Genomic DNA, 17,465 nt, shown 5'->3' on the forward strand with positions numbered 1-17,465 from the left:
GCCAAGGATCTCTCGTAATCTGCCTTCGCCTGCCTAACCTCCTTTGTAACTTGGTTACAGATCAACTTGTATCTATCATAGGCTTCTGTGTCACGTGTTAATTTGTATGTATCCCATGCATTTTTCTTCTCTGCCATATGCCTCATTAGTTCATCTGACATCCATTTAGGCCTAAACCTTGAACAATATTTCTTAGTTGGTATGTAAAGCCTAGTAGCTTCCAAGATAAGTTCTTTGAATGCTTCCTATTTTGAATTTGCTGTTGGTAACATCATCAGTTGGTCCCACTTTATAGAATTTAAATACTGTCTCAGTCCATCGTAGTCGCCTTTACGAAAGCAATACCCCTTCCCTTTACCCCTAATGGTAGTAACCTCTTTGAGTAACTCCCACTTCAGAACACTGTGATCACTGCCACCTAGTGGTTCATTTATCTGCAGATTCTTAATGCATGAAGAATCACTACTGATAATCAAATCAAGAGTATTACTCCCTCTAGTTGCCTCCCGAACATGCTGATGTAGAAAACAGTCATCCAATAAATCCACAAAAGCCTTGCTAGTGTGTGAGTGACCAGCCCCCAAATTCCAGTCAATATCTGGGAAATTAAAATTCCCCATTATAAGACTCTCTGATTTACTGGCCCACTCTATTTCTCTGTACAGTTTCTTATTATACTCATCAGAGTCATTAGGCCTATAGCACACTCCTACTCTCAATTTTGATCTCCCAATGCTTATGTCACACCAAACTGACTCGACACTGCACTGTCCAGTGTTGTCGACTGGCTTCACTTCCTTGGATTTTATGTGTTTCTTAACTAATAGCATAACCCCTCCTCCCTTCCTATCCTGTCTGTCCTTTCTGTAGACATTGTACTCCCCAAATTCCAGTTCTGCATTCCTTATATCTGTGTGACACCACGTCTCTGAAATCCCAACAATATCTGCCTTTGATGTTTTGAGCAATAACTCAAATTCATCAAATTTATTTACTAAACTCCTAGCATTGGTGTACACGCAAGTATACATGCACCTGCTCTTCCTCTTAGCCACCCTAACACAACCCATGTGTTTACTTGTACCCCCACGATTCCCAGCAGTCTCTGTAATATCCTGCATCTTATTTTACAGGCTGCTGCTCATTCCAATAGAAGCAGTGCAAGAATCACTTTCTCCTCTGCCAGTGGCTACTGTTAATCTATTAGTCCTTGTATCCCCCCAATCTAGCAGTTTTCCGACCCACCTAACACTGCCTCGGTAGCATCAGCAAACATTCTTACACCCTTTCTATTTAAGTGTATCCCATCTCTATAGAAGCAGTCTCTCCTGTTAACAAGTACAGACCAGGCTGAAAAAAAATTCTACCCCTTGAGCCTTGCACAATATCATGTCTCTTTTTTATTGGGAGTGATTGTTAGTATACTTCAGCACTGCATGATAAGTGATTGATATTATAATGGATAGCATAACAGAAAAACTGCTGGACTTGAAAATCGGTAAGACCCCGTATACCAATGGTAGTTAACCAGTCACACTGAAGGAGGCACCGAACGAGTTCAGAAAACCATAAGGATTAATAACGAAGTCATCTTTGAACTTGGTAATCCACTTGGCTTGAAAAAAGGACCAGTCTTGCTAGTGCACAAAGGGTGCTTACTCAAAGAGCTGAGTGAGATAAGTAACTATAACAAAATTTTGATAAATATTTTCTGAAAACTTGGACATTGTCTCCAATGAACACTATGTAAACCAAGACATTTCTCAAATGGGAAAAAGATACCAAGAAAAAATATTTCATCACAGGCTCTGTGATGAACACCTTTCATCACAGATCCTGTGATGAAAGGTGCATTACAGGATCATCTTGAGAGGTGTAATATTCTGAATGGATCACAACATGCCTTTGAGAGAAAATCTAACTTTACCAGTCTGTTCGACTACTCTGATGCAGCCATGGAGGATAAATTCAGATGTAAAGATTACTTGTGCAATCTAAGCTTTTGGCTAGAGGGTGTACAACGTTTTATCAGTGATTTTCTGTAATATTGCACTTAGGGAGAAGATGGTTATTGTTCTGTTATACAAGTTAATGGCAAGACCACATTTGGAATTGAATTTGTGTTAAGGTTTCAAGGAAGATATGCTTAAAGGAAGACATAGAGTTTCTCGAAACATCCAAAGATAAGCAACTCATTTGATGAGAATAATAAAGGACTCGAAAATGTAGTAGGAACTTGAATTTGTAGTCTCTCCTTATACCTGTAAGGAGAGACTGCAAACATGTGGGTCCAACAAGATTCCTCACCACTTATCTTTTTGTTGGGGGGGGGATCTCACTGAGGCACCGAAGGGACAAGAAAAATGAATGATGTTATAATTTTCATATCAACAGAGACATAAACCAGGGGGGCATAAATACAAACTATTGGATTAAATTAAATATATTTAACCTAGGAAGTTTGTTTGTTTAGCATGTTGTCTACCACTGGAATAAACTTCCACTTGGGTGGTCGAGGTTGACAGTTCTACATTTTAGAGGCAACTGAATCACTAGATCAATTCCTAGGTGGTTGGAAGAGCACGAGAAGAGTGGATATAGGTTATATGGATAGATGTTTTTTACTTTACATCCTTTGGCCCATATGAGGGGTTCACAGACTTTTTGGTATCAGGACAAATGGAAATGGAAAAATGTTTGTTGGAGGCCAACAAGATTTTACTGAAATATTTAAATTTCAGTGAAATCAAATTACAACAAACTTCTTGGGGTGCATGAATCATTTCAACGTACTGAAATTTTATTTGAGTGAATATTACCACAAATTATTTCAAAAGAATTATTATTTGTATAAATAAATTGTGGTACACCTTTTTAATATATAAATAGTAATTTATGCTTAATTTATTTAAATATTAATTTTAAAATCAATAATAAATAAATAAAATAACGAAATGTGTGTACTATAAAAGTAAAAATATATTTATTTATTGAGAGAGAGAGAGAGAGAGAGAGAGAGAGAGAGAGAGACTCTCAATGATTCAAAAAAAAAAAAGCTAGAAAATGTGGTAAAGGGTGTAATAATGAGTTGCTCTTTCTTTTGTTGCATCTTCAAATTTTTTTATTTTATTTGTTTTTATTTCCCCACAGCTTATATTTACAATGAACTTACACAGTGCCATTTATAATTTTTCCAGTGAAGTTTTTCTTTCATTGTAAATCAGTGGATTTTGAATATAATTCATTGTACAGTCTGTCCTCGTATAGCACGATAGTTGTGTTCCTAGAAACCCTCGTGCAATGCAAAATCGTGCAATATAAACAACAGGCCCTATGGGAAAAGTGGGGTTAGGTGCCGACCACCCAAGATTGAATACACATTTGGAACCAAAACATTACCAAACACAATAAATGATCAGGTAATTTTAATCGTTATAAAATACTTACGTATTTTATAACGATTAAATAAAAAATATAATATATTATATTATATTTTTTATTTAATAAAAAATATAATATATTTTTTATTAGAATATAATAAAAAATAAATATTTTTTATTATTTATTATATTATAATAAAGTATTTTTTAATACTAAAAAGTATTTTTTACGAATAAAATACGTATTTTATTCGTATAAAATTTATTATATTAAATAAAATAGTCGTCATAAAATACTTACGTATTTTATAATAAAAAAGTTAAAAAAAATTTTTTTTACTATTTTATAATACGTAAGTATAAATTATAATACGTAAGTCGTAATAAAATGCTTATGTATTTTATTACAACTATTACATAATAAAATATTGCTAATGCTTTTGCTTCTATTGGAAGCAAACTTGTTTTTTGTTTGATTTTCTATCCAAACATATGACAGCCGTTCCATCTCTTACAATTCTTTGTGTCTTAATCTAATGGATTTTGTGAAAATGCAACCATTTTCACTTATCACGGGACGTTCATGAAGAGAACAAGCGCCCCATACTTTTGTGACTATGCTGTATATTTGGAGCAACGTCTGCTCGCGGGGAGAAGCCGGAAATATTTCTGGTCCCCGCACGTGCAGTGAAAGTCACCCCATGGAGCGTCAGCCCTCTGCCGGTCGCCTGTTATCTAACAGCCGGAGGTCATTTGTCCGAGCGGAGTGGACAGACGTCCGGGCGCATTTGTTGACAAAACAGCAAAGGAACGTGATTCTCATGTGGAGATGCGAGGCTACATCTTCCAAATGACACTTTTGGGGTAAACAGAATAAGACGTCCACTGGAGGTTTGTGTTTTTTGAAAGTCTTGTGTGAGGAAGTGAACGAACTTGTGGCCATCAGGCCTTTGTCCAGTCTGAAGGCACAAACCCTACCAAAATAAAGTCTCCCCCACACCACCTCCATAAATCCAATATTTTATGTGAGCAGCGCTCCAAAATCGACAGTCCCAGAGTTGTTGTTGAACCGTTGAAATTAACCAGAACAAATACGCAGGGGAAAGCAAAAGGTGAGGGGGAGATATATATACGAACCAAGGGGAAAAGCACGGGGAGTTCAGGTCGTGACGAGTTCGGAGTTCTGAGTTTCGTTTTGTTGAAGCGAAGTCTGAAAGTAGGAGAGAAAGTGTGAACGAGAGAAAAAGAGAGAAGGTGTTTGAGCTCCTGAGAAAATACAGAATCCTGTTCGAGTGAAAGCAGACAAATAGGAGTAGCAGAAATGACCGAAATTGATGATCTCCCCAGAGTATCAACTCCTGAAGATATGCAGATGGAGTCTGGTAAGTCAACTTTCCATGTCCCATTAAACAACTGAACTAGATAGTGTAAAAGGCGATCCTATTTACCCTTACATAGACTTCTCTCCTCATAATAACTTATCTTGTTAAGAATAGAGAATAAGCGACATTTTTGAACTTAAAGAATACACATCACATTATAAGTTTAACATTATGATCACTTTATAATTGTTCTGCTACAAACGTCATTAGTTTCTTACATGAACCACTGAGATGTTTTTTCCTCGATGGGATGTACTTGGAGTTTCCTACAACAGACAGCAAGCACGAAACTACACGAAGAACAACACTACCACTACTATTCAGCTAGTAAATTTACATTAAGAAGCTAATTATATATTAACGTAAAGAGGAGTAAGCCAAATGTTACATGCCCTATTCTAAAAACTATACTTGTTTACTCAGTGTATATCTTATTTGTCTTGTGTAATAAACTATGTTTTGTTTAACAACCTTTGCCTCATGATTACTCTCTGATGACACATGATTCCTTGAATGGATTACTGATAAAGAACTATGTTAAGGCGGCGCTTTTGATTCTAGTCAAATAGAAAGGAATCAAAGGTGAAAATCACAACGCAATCTTGATGTTGCAGATTTGCTCAACGTCCATCTGAGTAAGTTTTCAGAACACGGGATTTGTCCTAACTAACTGCTAGACGATTACATGAAAGCCAGGTTTCTCCGGATGTAAATATTAGTGTAACTCTTGCAAAGAACATTTATTCCTAACTGACACATCACACCATAACTGAGAACTGTTGGAACACTAGCAAGTTTATACTATAACGGAGAAAAAGGCTGCGCAACAATTTTAATTACACTTTGAGTTATTCCTGCTATGAAAGTTGTTTTTATTTTCTCTGCATTCTTTGTAATTCTCGGCGTTGCCTCATTTAGGTGTGTAGCACGTGCAATATCACATGGTCTTTCATTTCGCTCAAAGCGTTTCACAATTTCATATTTTTTTCTCTATCGACAGAGGCGGACTGGCCATAAGCCTTACCGGGAAATTCCGGTGGGCCGGAGGCCGGTGTGATTTTGGCCATAAACCATAGTATGAGGCCACTATAAATTTTCCCGGGTAAGAATTTTTGACCCAGTCCGCCTCTATCGATATTGCTTTTTTTTTCTCTCTCTCTCTCTGAATCTGCAGTGTCTTCGCCAGGACGCTTCCTTTTCACACCTTTTAAGTATTTTACTCATTTTTAGGGAATAAAGCGCAATTACAAAACGAGGAGGCACGCTTAATACACATAAACAAAGCTGCGCGCGTGTAGCAACTGAATAAACAACACCGTAAAGGCCGAGATACACTATTAACACCCCACATTTTACTAAAGCACATTTCTGGGGGTTACTACCATAAAACAATAAAAACAATTTCCAGTTTCGTTTCTGCTAGTGGAATCTGTTATAAACTGGTCGTAAACTCCATCTAATTGCATTTGCGATTATATCGATAGCTGTAATTGTGTTGGTTTTTACGTTATTATGGTGAAATGTGTTTTCCCTTCACTGATATAAAACACATAAATACATTTTCAGAATCTTCTTCATTCCTATCGTGTTGCGTTCGGTTGGGGTGATTCCGCGTTCGACTGCCATTTCTTGTAAACACAAAGGCGAATCGTGCATAAGCGAATTCGGTTCGTGTTATATAAGATATCATTCCCCTATTTATAAATCGTGTATGATCGAATTCGTGTAATGTAAACACGTGTTATACGAGGACCGACTGTACTGATTTTTTTTTTTTTTTTTTTTTGTCAAAATAGTTGGACAAGACTTGCAAAGCACTAATGATAAAGGGAGCCTTGTCAGCCTTGGCCAAAAAAAAAGTTTTTGTTATAGTGAAAGTTTTGTTAAAATAAGATTTTATTGTACTTCAGAACTGTTGTCTCCAGACTTTGAGCTGACTTTAATGCTGAGTTTGCTCCAACGTTCGGCATCAATAATGCTATCATACAAATGATTTTAACAATATCATTTGTATGATATTGTTAAAAATTTCATCTTTCAGCTAATATATAGTTTTATTTTTTTCTGATTCATGACTGAAAATTCTTGCTCACATAAGTTCACATTGCCAGAATGTACTCATGTAGGAAAGGGCATTATCCAAAATATCAGGTTGAGTCATATGTCAGATCTTTGTAAAATGATGTGTATTTCCATTGTGAAGCAACACAGCTTTCAGACTTCTAATGAACTGTGTTTGAAGAGATGTTGTACTTCTAGATTGCATCTAATACTGATTTCTTCACAAAGACTAATCAGATCAAAACAGTAGTGCATGGATTCAGCAACAGTGTAAAAATATTCATAAGTGACATGAATGAGTGACATCTTTTTCTGTATGTAGAAGGCTTGCAGTTAGGATCCAGTAGACGTAGCTGAGTGTCAGGAGCATGAGTGCTTTTTACACGCTCTTTGAGTGGACCAGGGTTCAAACCCGTGACTGCTAAATATGATTAATATTTGTATTGATTGATTTCTTGTAAACTCTACTGACCTGTTGGTTGTGCCAGAGTATAAACAAGAGCTTTTTTTTTTTTTCTACTCTTTTAAACTTTAAACTTTTCAACAGGAGCTCTGCATTGGATTTGGTTAGACATATGTCCCTGACTAAGTCATCCATTTCTTAGACCCAGATCCTTGACATTCAATTCTTACTAATTAGGGAAATGGACAATTTACTTAAACAGGCTTTTGAGGTGTAATCTGAATTATCCTGTCCACCACTTACATAATCCAGTTCAAAATAATCTTCTCTGGTAGGTGGACTGGGCATGGGTAGGTCTTCATTGTGTAATAGAGGTTGGTACATTGAGATACACTTCTTTTTGATTTGTAAACTTTGATATATCTACCATGCAAAAGTAGCAGTCGACATGATGGTTTTTGGGCTCTTTTCATATTTGCGGTAAGAGAAAGGCATATACAGGTAGTTCCCAACTTTACAAGTTAATTTGTTCCTAGCAAGTGCTCATAAAGCGAAAAGTCATAAAGCAGGAATTATTTCCCATAGACATAATGTTAAAAACAGGAGTTATGTTGTCAACAATGAAATTAGTTGGCTAATTAGTTTATGTTTAAACAATGATTGATTGATCTAAAGAAATGAAAACATAGCCTGTAAAATCAAGCAAATTACAATTTAAAGAAATTATTTATGACTTACAAGTGTTAAAGAATGTTTATTCTTCATCATCATCGACTAAATGCACACTTGTTGACCATTCATTGTTGGATCAGCACTCATTGTTCGTTTGTTGCACAAGGAGTTCTTCTTCTTCAGAAATGCTACAAGAGGCATTTGTTTCCAAGGTAGTCTCTTGTCTTTTCTTTATAAATTTCATGATAACAGGCATAAGCATTTTTCATGCACAAATTGCAACTAATTAACACGATATGTGCAAGTGAGATTGCAACTAACAAGATTCGCATGGAGTAACAAGTTTATGAAGCTTTAAAAAAAAAAAACAGAACGAAGAGAAGATTCTGAAAATTTATTTTAAGTTTTTTATATGATTAAAGACTGCAGTGAAGGGGAAACACATTTCATCATAATAATGTAAAAACCGACACAATTCTAGCTATTGATATTTTTGCAAAGGCAATAACATCGAGTTTACTACCCGTTTATAATTGATTGCACTAACAGAAAAGCCCAATAAACTGGAGAGTGCAAATTGTTTTTATTGTTTTATGGTCATTACCTCCAGAAATGTGCTTTAGAAAAATATCACGAAGGCGTTCAAAATTGATTGTTATAACAGATTATATGATAACGATGAAAGTATAGTGCGTTTTAATGATTTCAACTGGTAACTAATACAATTTACATTATAAAAATGACCTTTTAGAGAGATAAATAGTTTAGTTATATAGCGAAAATTTCAACTTCCAAGGTCTTGGCACAAATAACTAAAAAACAATGTGTTATTGGGTTCACATTACGATACAGTGGTGTCTCTGGGATGGATTAATATCGTAAAGTGAGGTGCACTGTATTGTATAGCTATGTGCATGGTTTGAAATGCGGTATTTATCAATGTTTAACATTCATTTTCTGCAATTAATATTCATATATTCGATTTTGTTGATACATGATACTTGGGAAAAAAAAAACTTGTAAACCCGGGAACTCATAAAGCAGGAACTGTCTGTACTTACTTTCTCATTAAACCATTCTGTTAACACCGACATGCAGCTACTACAGAAATCAGTAACCCTCATCTTGTCTTGATCACTAATAGGCATTCCAAAATAGGCTTCATATGCACTGAATACAAACTTGGTACCTCAATTTTATTATGCTTTGGACCTGCTTCTTATGTAATATTTACAAATAAAGCAGAACACATCTAGAGATAGTGTGCATCTTCATTTAATAGCTATAGCAAAGTGCATATAAATAACGTTATTATAATTATTATATGATTATTTTGCATCATGGTATTGGCTTACACACAAGTAATACTATAGAACTTTCAACGTAAATACGCAAACTACAGTAGTAGTGTGAATGGCATTAAATTAATTGTATCTTATATTGTGACTGCCTTCACAACGAGTTACCTTGTATTGCACTACCTTCAATAAGTAACGTTTCACGAATGGAGAAGACTATTGTTATGTATTTTCAGTGGATACCACCACCCATACGGCACCGTTTCAAGGCTTATTGGCCTATCATCGGTGGGCAGATACCATGTACACCTTTTGGCATCTCTCTTATTGTGGAGTTATACTTCATAAGTGGGTTGGCAAGATTGCAACACCGATGATAGGCCAACAAGCCTTGAAATGGTGCCATCTGGGTGATAGTATTCACCGAGAATAAGCAACAATAGTCTTCTCCATTGGTGAAGCGTTATTTATTCGAGGTAGTGCGATAGATGGTAACGCTTTGCGAAGGTAGTTACAATATGAGATATAATTAAATTGATGCTGTTCACACTACTACTGTAGTTTGCTATTACGAACAAAGAATTGTGTATTTACACTGAAAGTTCTATTGTAAATTTCGAGTTTGTAGTTTATTATGCCTTGTGCATTTATTTCCTGTTATTAACATACGTAATACATATATATATATACACACACACACACACACACACTGATGAGCCAAAACATTATGACCAGCGAGTCGTTATGCAAATCGAAGCAACTGCAGGTGAACTACGGCGTGTGCGCGGGTCAGGACAAGGTATAAAAACACCAGATACTCAGCTCCGTTAATCAGTTTTACTCTTGTTCTTCAGATGGGAAAGGCAGTGGACTAAACGAGTTTGACAAAGGCCAAATTGTAATTGCCAGACAACTGGGTCAGAGCATATCCGAAACGGCACGGCTGGTGGGATGCTCATACTCAGCCATGGTTAGTACCTACCAAAAGTGGTCCGAAGAGGGGGAACCCGTGAACCGCCAGCGAGGTGTTGTACGATCACGGCTCATCATCGTTTGAGGTGAGCAAAGGCTCTCCCAGATGGTATGTGGCAACAGAAGGGCGATTGTAGCGCAACTCGCCAGTGATTGGAATGCTAGTGATGGGAGTAATGTGTCACAACACACAGTGCATTGAACCCTGCTGAAAATGGAGCTGCGTAGCCGCAGGCTGCTACGAGTGCCCATGCTAACCCCAGTTTACCGGCGACAGTGCCTACAATGGGCATGCAGTCACCGTACTTGCTTGTCCACAAGGGTTATGTCCGGTCTGTTGTGCGGGATTGTCTTATCTGTTATTATGGTGCAGTCCCAGTACAGCTTGTGGATTGGGGTCTCTAGTACTGCCTGGGATTCGTACTTGTAGTACAGCACACTTTCTTCGATCAACTGGTATTTCCTTGCTATCTTCTGATGTATTATCCTGGCTACCTGGCCATGTCTATGAGCGTACTCAGTCTCGGTGATCACCTTGCAACCCATGGTGATATGTTGGATCATTTCTGAGGCCAGATGGCACCGTCGACACATGTCATCGGACACTCTGGGCTCCTTGGCGATATATTTTCTGTAGTTCCCAGTGTTGATTATCTGGTCTTGGATGTCTAGCATGAATCCTTCAGTCTTGGGGAAGAGCGTCCCGCTCGTGAGCCATGCATTGGAAGCAATTTTATCTATTTGATCTTGATGGAAGTCATTGTAGTGTCTGCCATGGAGTGTCTTCTCTGCCTATCTTTCTAGCTTCATTTGTGCTTCCTGGTTGTGGGGGGGACTCCTCGCTTAGGTTGAGTGGGGTATACCGCTTGTCCATCTTCCCTATGGCCTTCAGGAGTGCTGCTGCTGTGTGTTTCTGGAAGTAATCTTTCAGGTTAACTATCGCTGTCTTCTGTTGCTCAGCGAGGTCTATCAGACCTCTTCCTCCTTCTTTCCGGGCAATTGTCAGTCTCTCTCCGTGGCAGATTTCAGGTGGTGTTGGCAGTTCTTGGACATCATTGTCCTTGTCTTTCTCATGATATCCTCTAGCTCAGTGTTAGTCCAATCTATGGCCCCGAAGGAGTATGTTAGCACTGGGACTGCATAGGTGTTTATGGCTTTAACTGTGTTCCCTCCGTTCAGCTTTGCTTTCAGCAAGCTTCTGAGTCTCTGATGGTATTTTTCGGTCAGGCAGAGCTTAATTTCCGTGTGCTGTAACTGCTGAGCCTGCATCATCCCCAAGTATTTGTAGGCCTCTCCTTCTGCCATGGCTTTGATCTCTTTACCAGTCTGCAGCTTTTAGTTTCAGTTGACTAATTTACCCTGGTGCAATCCGTGGGTTTTGCATTTGTCTAGACCAAATTCCAATCTAATATCATTGCTGAATTCTTCAGTGATCTGGAATAATTGCTGGAGGTGCTTCTCGGTTCCCGCATAGAGCTTGATGTCATCCATGTACATCAGGTGGTGAGGGTGTACAGGTTCTTCCTTCCTTCCTTCTTTGAGGTTATATCCGTACTTGCTACTGTCGAGCATGGTGGATAGCAGATTAAGTGCTAGACAGAACCACAATGGACTCAGGGCATCTCCCTGAAAGATTCCTCTCTTGATGGGGATTGGCCTGGTTGTGATGTTTTCGACCTTAATGGCGACCATTTCGCCATTGTTTCTCCTAGGAAGTTTGTCACTATCGGATTGAATTTGTAGATGTTCGGCGCCTCTATTAGCCAGCTATGAGGCATGGAGTCGAAGGCCTTGCATTTTGCTGTTCTTCTTCTTATAAATTGTGTTTTTAATTATAGGGTATAACAATGAAGTCCAATCTAAGTTGGACTTCGTTGTATTTAGGCCATAAGGCCTAAATACTTTACCTTATGGATCTATAGGTATGCTTTTACTCTGAATACCTATATTCCATATTCTTATTAAATTTCATTTGTCATTTGTTTCCCTTGGTATACGGTTCAATAAATACTGTAATATGTGTTTGCAGACTGTTTAATCAGTATTTTGATGGCATTAATCTGATCTGAAACTCTTTTTCTAATTCTATATTTTTTTCTACATTTTTATCACTTATATATCTATATTATTTTTTATGCCAATGATTAGAATGAAGACAGTAATTCAGGAATAAAGCGATTACTGGCAAAAGTAACTCAGAGGAGAAGAAAATCGCACACCTCTTCAGCTTTTTGTACGAAAACTACTATATCAGAAACTTTATATACACAAGAAACAAGACTAATTGAGGATAAAAGGAAGCTATTTCATGATTATTCAAGTGGTTTTGAGGATGGCGATTCAGAGTAAGTGCTGAAGTTAGCTAATATGTATATAATGTATTTTTCACATGAAGTAAATTGTGGATTGTTGTTTCTTAATTTCTAACCTGAGACTTTGGTATATTATTTGGCTTGATTTATTTTTGTCATATTCACATGACAAAAAAGGATCCAGATTACAAATTGCCTAAACCTAAAAATAAGCAAGTAGATCCTGATGATCCTGATGCCTTTTATTTCTATATACATTTTATTACTTTTCTGAATCATTTTGAAATATCATTAAATCCTAAAGTGTGTTCTTTTGAAACTGAATATAGTTGTATTTTGCTCTTTTTTTTTTTTTTTTTTTTTTTTGTAGAAACCTTTAAAAATTTGTTAGAAAGATATAGCTATTAGATAAAGAAGAAACAGTTCTAATAATGAACCTTTTTACAAACCTGATTGAAAACTCCACCATCAAAATTAACGGTTAATATTTAAGCGATTTGTTGGTATTTGGAGTATTCTGAATCCTTTTAGAAGTGGTAGTCCACATTCTGTCATAGTTACAAAAATTCTTGGGCAAGTTGATGAGACTTGCCCAAAAGAAATCCTCAAAAGCCAACAGGATGATTATCCACCAAACTGAAATTGTCACAACTTCTGTTATAAGAATTTAAACCTCATGATATGAAGTTTATATTACAAAATTATGCACAGGGGGTAATCCTGACATAAAATTGAATTTTCTGAGATATATCCAAAAACTGCCCCATCAGCAAAATAATCCAGGCTGATGGGCAGTGTTTAAAATTGAAAATTTTAAAATCACCATAATTGTATTTACTGGGCATGTTATAATCCACCTGTACAAACTGAAAGCCATTTAGTGACTGGGGTGGATGTTTGCTGCCGGGGTGGCAGTCCAACTGGTTACTTTCATCTGTTTGAAAATACCAGTTAGACCACCATTCTGTGCTACAGGAACTTGCAGCTGCATGCTACATAAATATTTTATGCAGGATGGTGTCCTAGTACATTATTCCACTGTAAAAAAATTCCTTAGTAGATGAATAGGATTCATTGAGTAGCCTTCTAAGGTTTGTGATGTCTTCACAATACCTCCATTTATTCCTACAGGATGCAAAATACATTTCCACAATTTTTTTAAGTTTGAATCAGCTGGCAAAAACTTATGTAAAGTCGAATTTATGGAAGTTTAGTATTACATAAGTCGGGGAGTGCCTGTATCTGTAACATCCACCATTTTGAACTGTCATTGTGCTGCACTCACGAGACTGATCACAGTGCCACTCAGATAGTGAAACTAGAGACCTCTAGTGACCACTCAGTGAAATGATATATGGCACTACTTTGAAAGCAAAAAATTGGGAGGCATTACTTTTGTACCGGTCCGTGCATGTTTAGCATTAGTAGAGGTATAAGATGCAAGAAAGCAAGCTTATACAGCTTCAGCAAAAAAAAAAAAAAAAAAAAACCTTCCTATTTCAGCCATCGATTCACTCCAAATGTTTGTCTAGTTTTGCCCTGAATTTATTTAAGCTGTCCACTTCTACAATGACACATGAACGTTTGTTCCAGAAATCAGTCACCCGCTGGCTAAAGGCAAATTTCTGCACATCTATTCTACAACTGTCTTTCTTCAATTTGAATTTGTCCCCTCAAGCAATTAATCTGAAAAAGAGGAAGAATCCCAACAGCATTGAGTTTGCTCAAACCATTCAAGGTGTTATACACCTGTCAGATCACGTTGCAGGTGCCTACGCTCCAGATGCTGTAATTTGCATAACTTAAGCATTTATTCGTAAGAGCAACCTTTGTTCCATTCACTAATCTTGTTGCCCTTCTCTGTATTCGTTCCAGCAGTTCTACATCCTTCCTAAAATGAGACCTCCAGACTTGTATACAGTACCCAATGTGTGGCCTGACCATTGCCTTATAGAAGGGAATAATCACCTCCTTATCCCTGCCAGAAAAATTCCTGTGTATCATTGGCAAGACACCATGAGCTACTCTTGCAGACCGTCTGCATTGTTCAGAAAACTTCATATCTGAACTTCACAATTACCTCTAGGTCCTTTTCATTCTCTACCACCTTGAGTGTAGTATCACACAGTTGATATGTTACTCTGGGGTCACTGCTACCCATATGCAGTACTTTACATTTGTCAATGTTAAACTTTGGTTGCCACCTATCAGCCCATCTGCTTAACTTTTCTAGATCATGTTGCAGTAGCATACTGTCATTAGTGTCATTAACAGCCTTGCCAACCTTCATATCATCTGCAAACTGAGATATTAAGTCTGATATACCTTAATCAATATTATTAATAAATACAGAAAACAACAACAATGGACCCAACACCGAACCCCGGGGCACTCCACTAATAAAATTAGTCCACGAAGAGTAGTGTCCATTGATTACCACTCTCTGTTTTCTTCCACTAACATCCCTTTATCCAATTTGCCACCAATGTCACTCCAATTTGTATAGCAGTCTTCCAAGAGCAGCGGTATTCCTAAGATCCAAGTACAGTCAGTCCTCGTATAACACAATAGTTGTGTTCCTAGAAACCCTCGTGCAATGCAAAATCGTGCAATATAAACAACATGCCCTATGGGAAAAATTATTATTAGCCATATAGTGCAAAGAAGCCTGAGGCTTCTGCTGCACCAGCCGAAAACAAACGTCTGAATTACCCTGAGAGAGAGAGAGAGAGAGAGAGAGAGAGTGGAGAAAGCTCAGGACCCTGGGTGTGCCAAGGCCATACTCACCAGATGTGAGCCCCTGGTGGGATTAGTGTCCTTAAAAACCCTGCCAACCTTTGTATCGTCTGCAAATGTGGACATTATAAGCTTGATATACCACCATGAATATCATTTATAAATACAGAAAACAAAAATGGACCCAACACTGAACCCTGAGGGACTCCACTAATAATATTAGTTCACGACGAGCAGTGTCCATTGATTACCACCTGTCTTCTCCCACTCAACCATCCTTTTATCCATAGCAGCAATTTGCTTCCAATGCCACACTGCTCCAATTTGTTTAGCAGTCTTCCATGTGCAACAGTATCAAAAGCCTTTCTAAGATCCAAATATATGATATCAAAGTTATTCCCTACATCCAGTTCTTTTGTGACTGCATCATAGTATTCAATCAAATTGGTCAGACAAGCCTTTCCCTTAACAAACCATGCTGTGTCTGAAATATAACTGCAGTCTTGTGTAGTTGGTCCTGCATTACTTCTTTAACCAGAGACTCCATTAATTTCCCCACAACAGAAGTTAAAAAAGCCGACCGGGCTAACCGAGTGGGTAAAGTACCTGCCCGGCAACCCAAAGGTCGCGGGTTCGATTCCCGCCTCGGGCTTGGATCAAAGTACTGCAAAAACCTTGGGAGGTGCAATATGGCCACAGAAGCCGATGCGCCAACAACTACCAAATCAATCAAAATCAAACAGAAGTTAAACCAAAGGGTGGCACAAGTAATTACAGGTCTGTAATTACTTGTGCCACCCTTTGATCCTCCTTTGTGAATTGCTATCACATTTTCACATCTCCACTCCATCGGTTCCTCCCTGAGTCCAAGGAAGCTCTCATAATAATGGCTAAGGATTTGCTTACTTCCTTTGCCTCCTCCTTTAATATAACTGGATAGATCCCATCCACTGCAAGGACCTTTTTTATGTTTTTCTTCAACTATTTCTCTTCCACTTTGGTCTCAGTTATTAAAAAATCATTTAATTCCCTACCATAGTTTAGTACACCTGTCGTATTCCTGTCCCTAAATAACTCCTCATTTGTAAATGTAGATTCAAAATACTCATTCTGTTTGTTAGCTACCTGAGCAGGATCATCAATATTTGAACCATCGATATCAAGTGGGCCAATCTGATTCATCACCTCCCTTCTAGAGTTTACATAGGTAAAGAACTCTTTGCTGTTTTTCTTCGTATCCTTTGCCAAAGATTTCTCACAATCTGATTTGGATTGGGCAGTATTTCATATCCACAAGTGACCACTTGTGTTGTTGCCTAATCTCCTTTGTGACTTGATTACAGTCTAGCTTATATCTTCCATAGGCTTCTGTGTCACCTGTTAATTTATATATATCCCATGCATTTTTCTTCTCTGCCGCTTGTCTCATTAGTTCATTTGACATCCATTTAGCCCTAAACCTTGAACAATATTTCTTAGTTGGTATGAAAAGCCTAGTAGCTTCCAACCACTGATGATGATGAAATTACTTAAGAAATGCAGGAACAAAGAGATATTTAGGCCAAGAGAATTCTAACCAAATGAGACTGCTCACTTATACCAACTAGAAATGTTATATTGACCTTCAGTTCATGTAATCCACCGGAAATAGTGAAAACTGGCTGCTTAAATTGTAAAGTACAACCCTATATACCAAATCCTATTAGGTGTTTCAAATGCCAAAAGTGTAGGCATTCAGAGACAGCCTGCAGAATATATCTGCACAGCATATGTGAATATGTTCTGCATAATCCCCACAATGTCCAAACTGCAAAGGTAACTGTCCTGCATATTCAAAGGACTGTGATATATGGAAAAGAGTGAAAAATATCCAAAAGTGCAAAAATCAACATAAAGTTAACTGCCTAGAAGCGAAAACAGCAAGTTCCATTAGTCACAATTAAGTATTCCTATGTAGCCACTCTTCAACAACGAAAGCAGAAAAGCCTTGTCCAGACTGACATCTCCTTTTCTCTGAATAAAAAGATCAGGCCATATCAGAACAGGTTTGCTCAATACTGTATCCCAAATGGTATCTACTTGTTCTATCAGTCTCCAATCACAGCTCCACCAGATGCAGCCTCAATGTCCCAACCTATTCCAAAATCCAAACATCTCAGCACAGGTAGGAAGAAGCTGCTTCTGACAGAAAATATGGATACCGATGACAGCACAGATCAAGATTACACAATTCTGGAGATGCATCCTGT

General features: G+C 37.7%; 1 protein-coding gene across 2 annotated transcripts in view; it reads left to right on the forward strand.

The window, feature by feature from the left end:
* The window catches only part of LOC150082990 (uncharacterized), a 389,813-nt gene that overhangs the window by 90,817 nt on the left and 281,531 nt on the right, over positions 1-17,465 (forward strand). For both annotated transcript variants that reach the window (XM_090376961.1, XM_090376963.1), the window contains exon 3: positions 12,317-12,513. In XM_090376961.1, coding sequence (XP_090233087.1) covers positions 12,317-12,513 — 197 coding nt within the window. The remainder of the gene's footprint in view (positions 1-12,316; positions 12,514-17,465) is intronic.

The sequence above is a fragment of the Mastigoproctus giganteus genome, chromosome 7 (assembly GCF_048544385.1).
Source record: "Mastigoproctus giganteus isolate SK-2022 chromosome 7, ASM4854438v1, whole genome shotgun sequence".
Lineage (NCBI taxonomy): Eukaryota > Metazoa > Arthropoda > Arachnida > Uropygi > Thelyphonidae > Mastigoproctus > Mastigoproctus giganteus.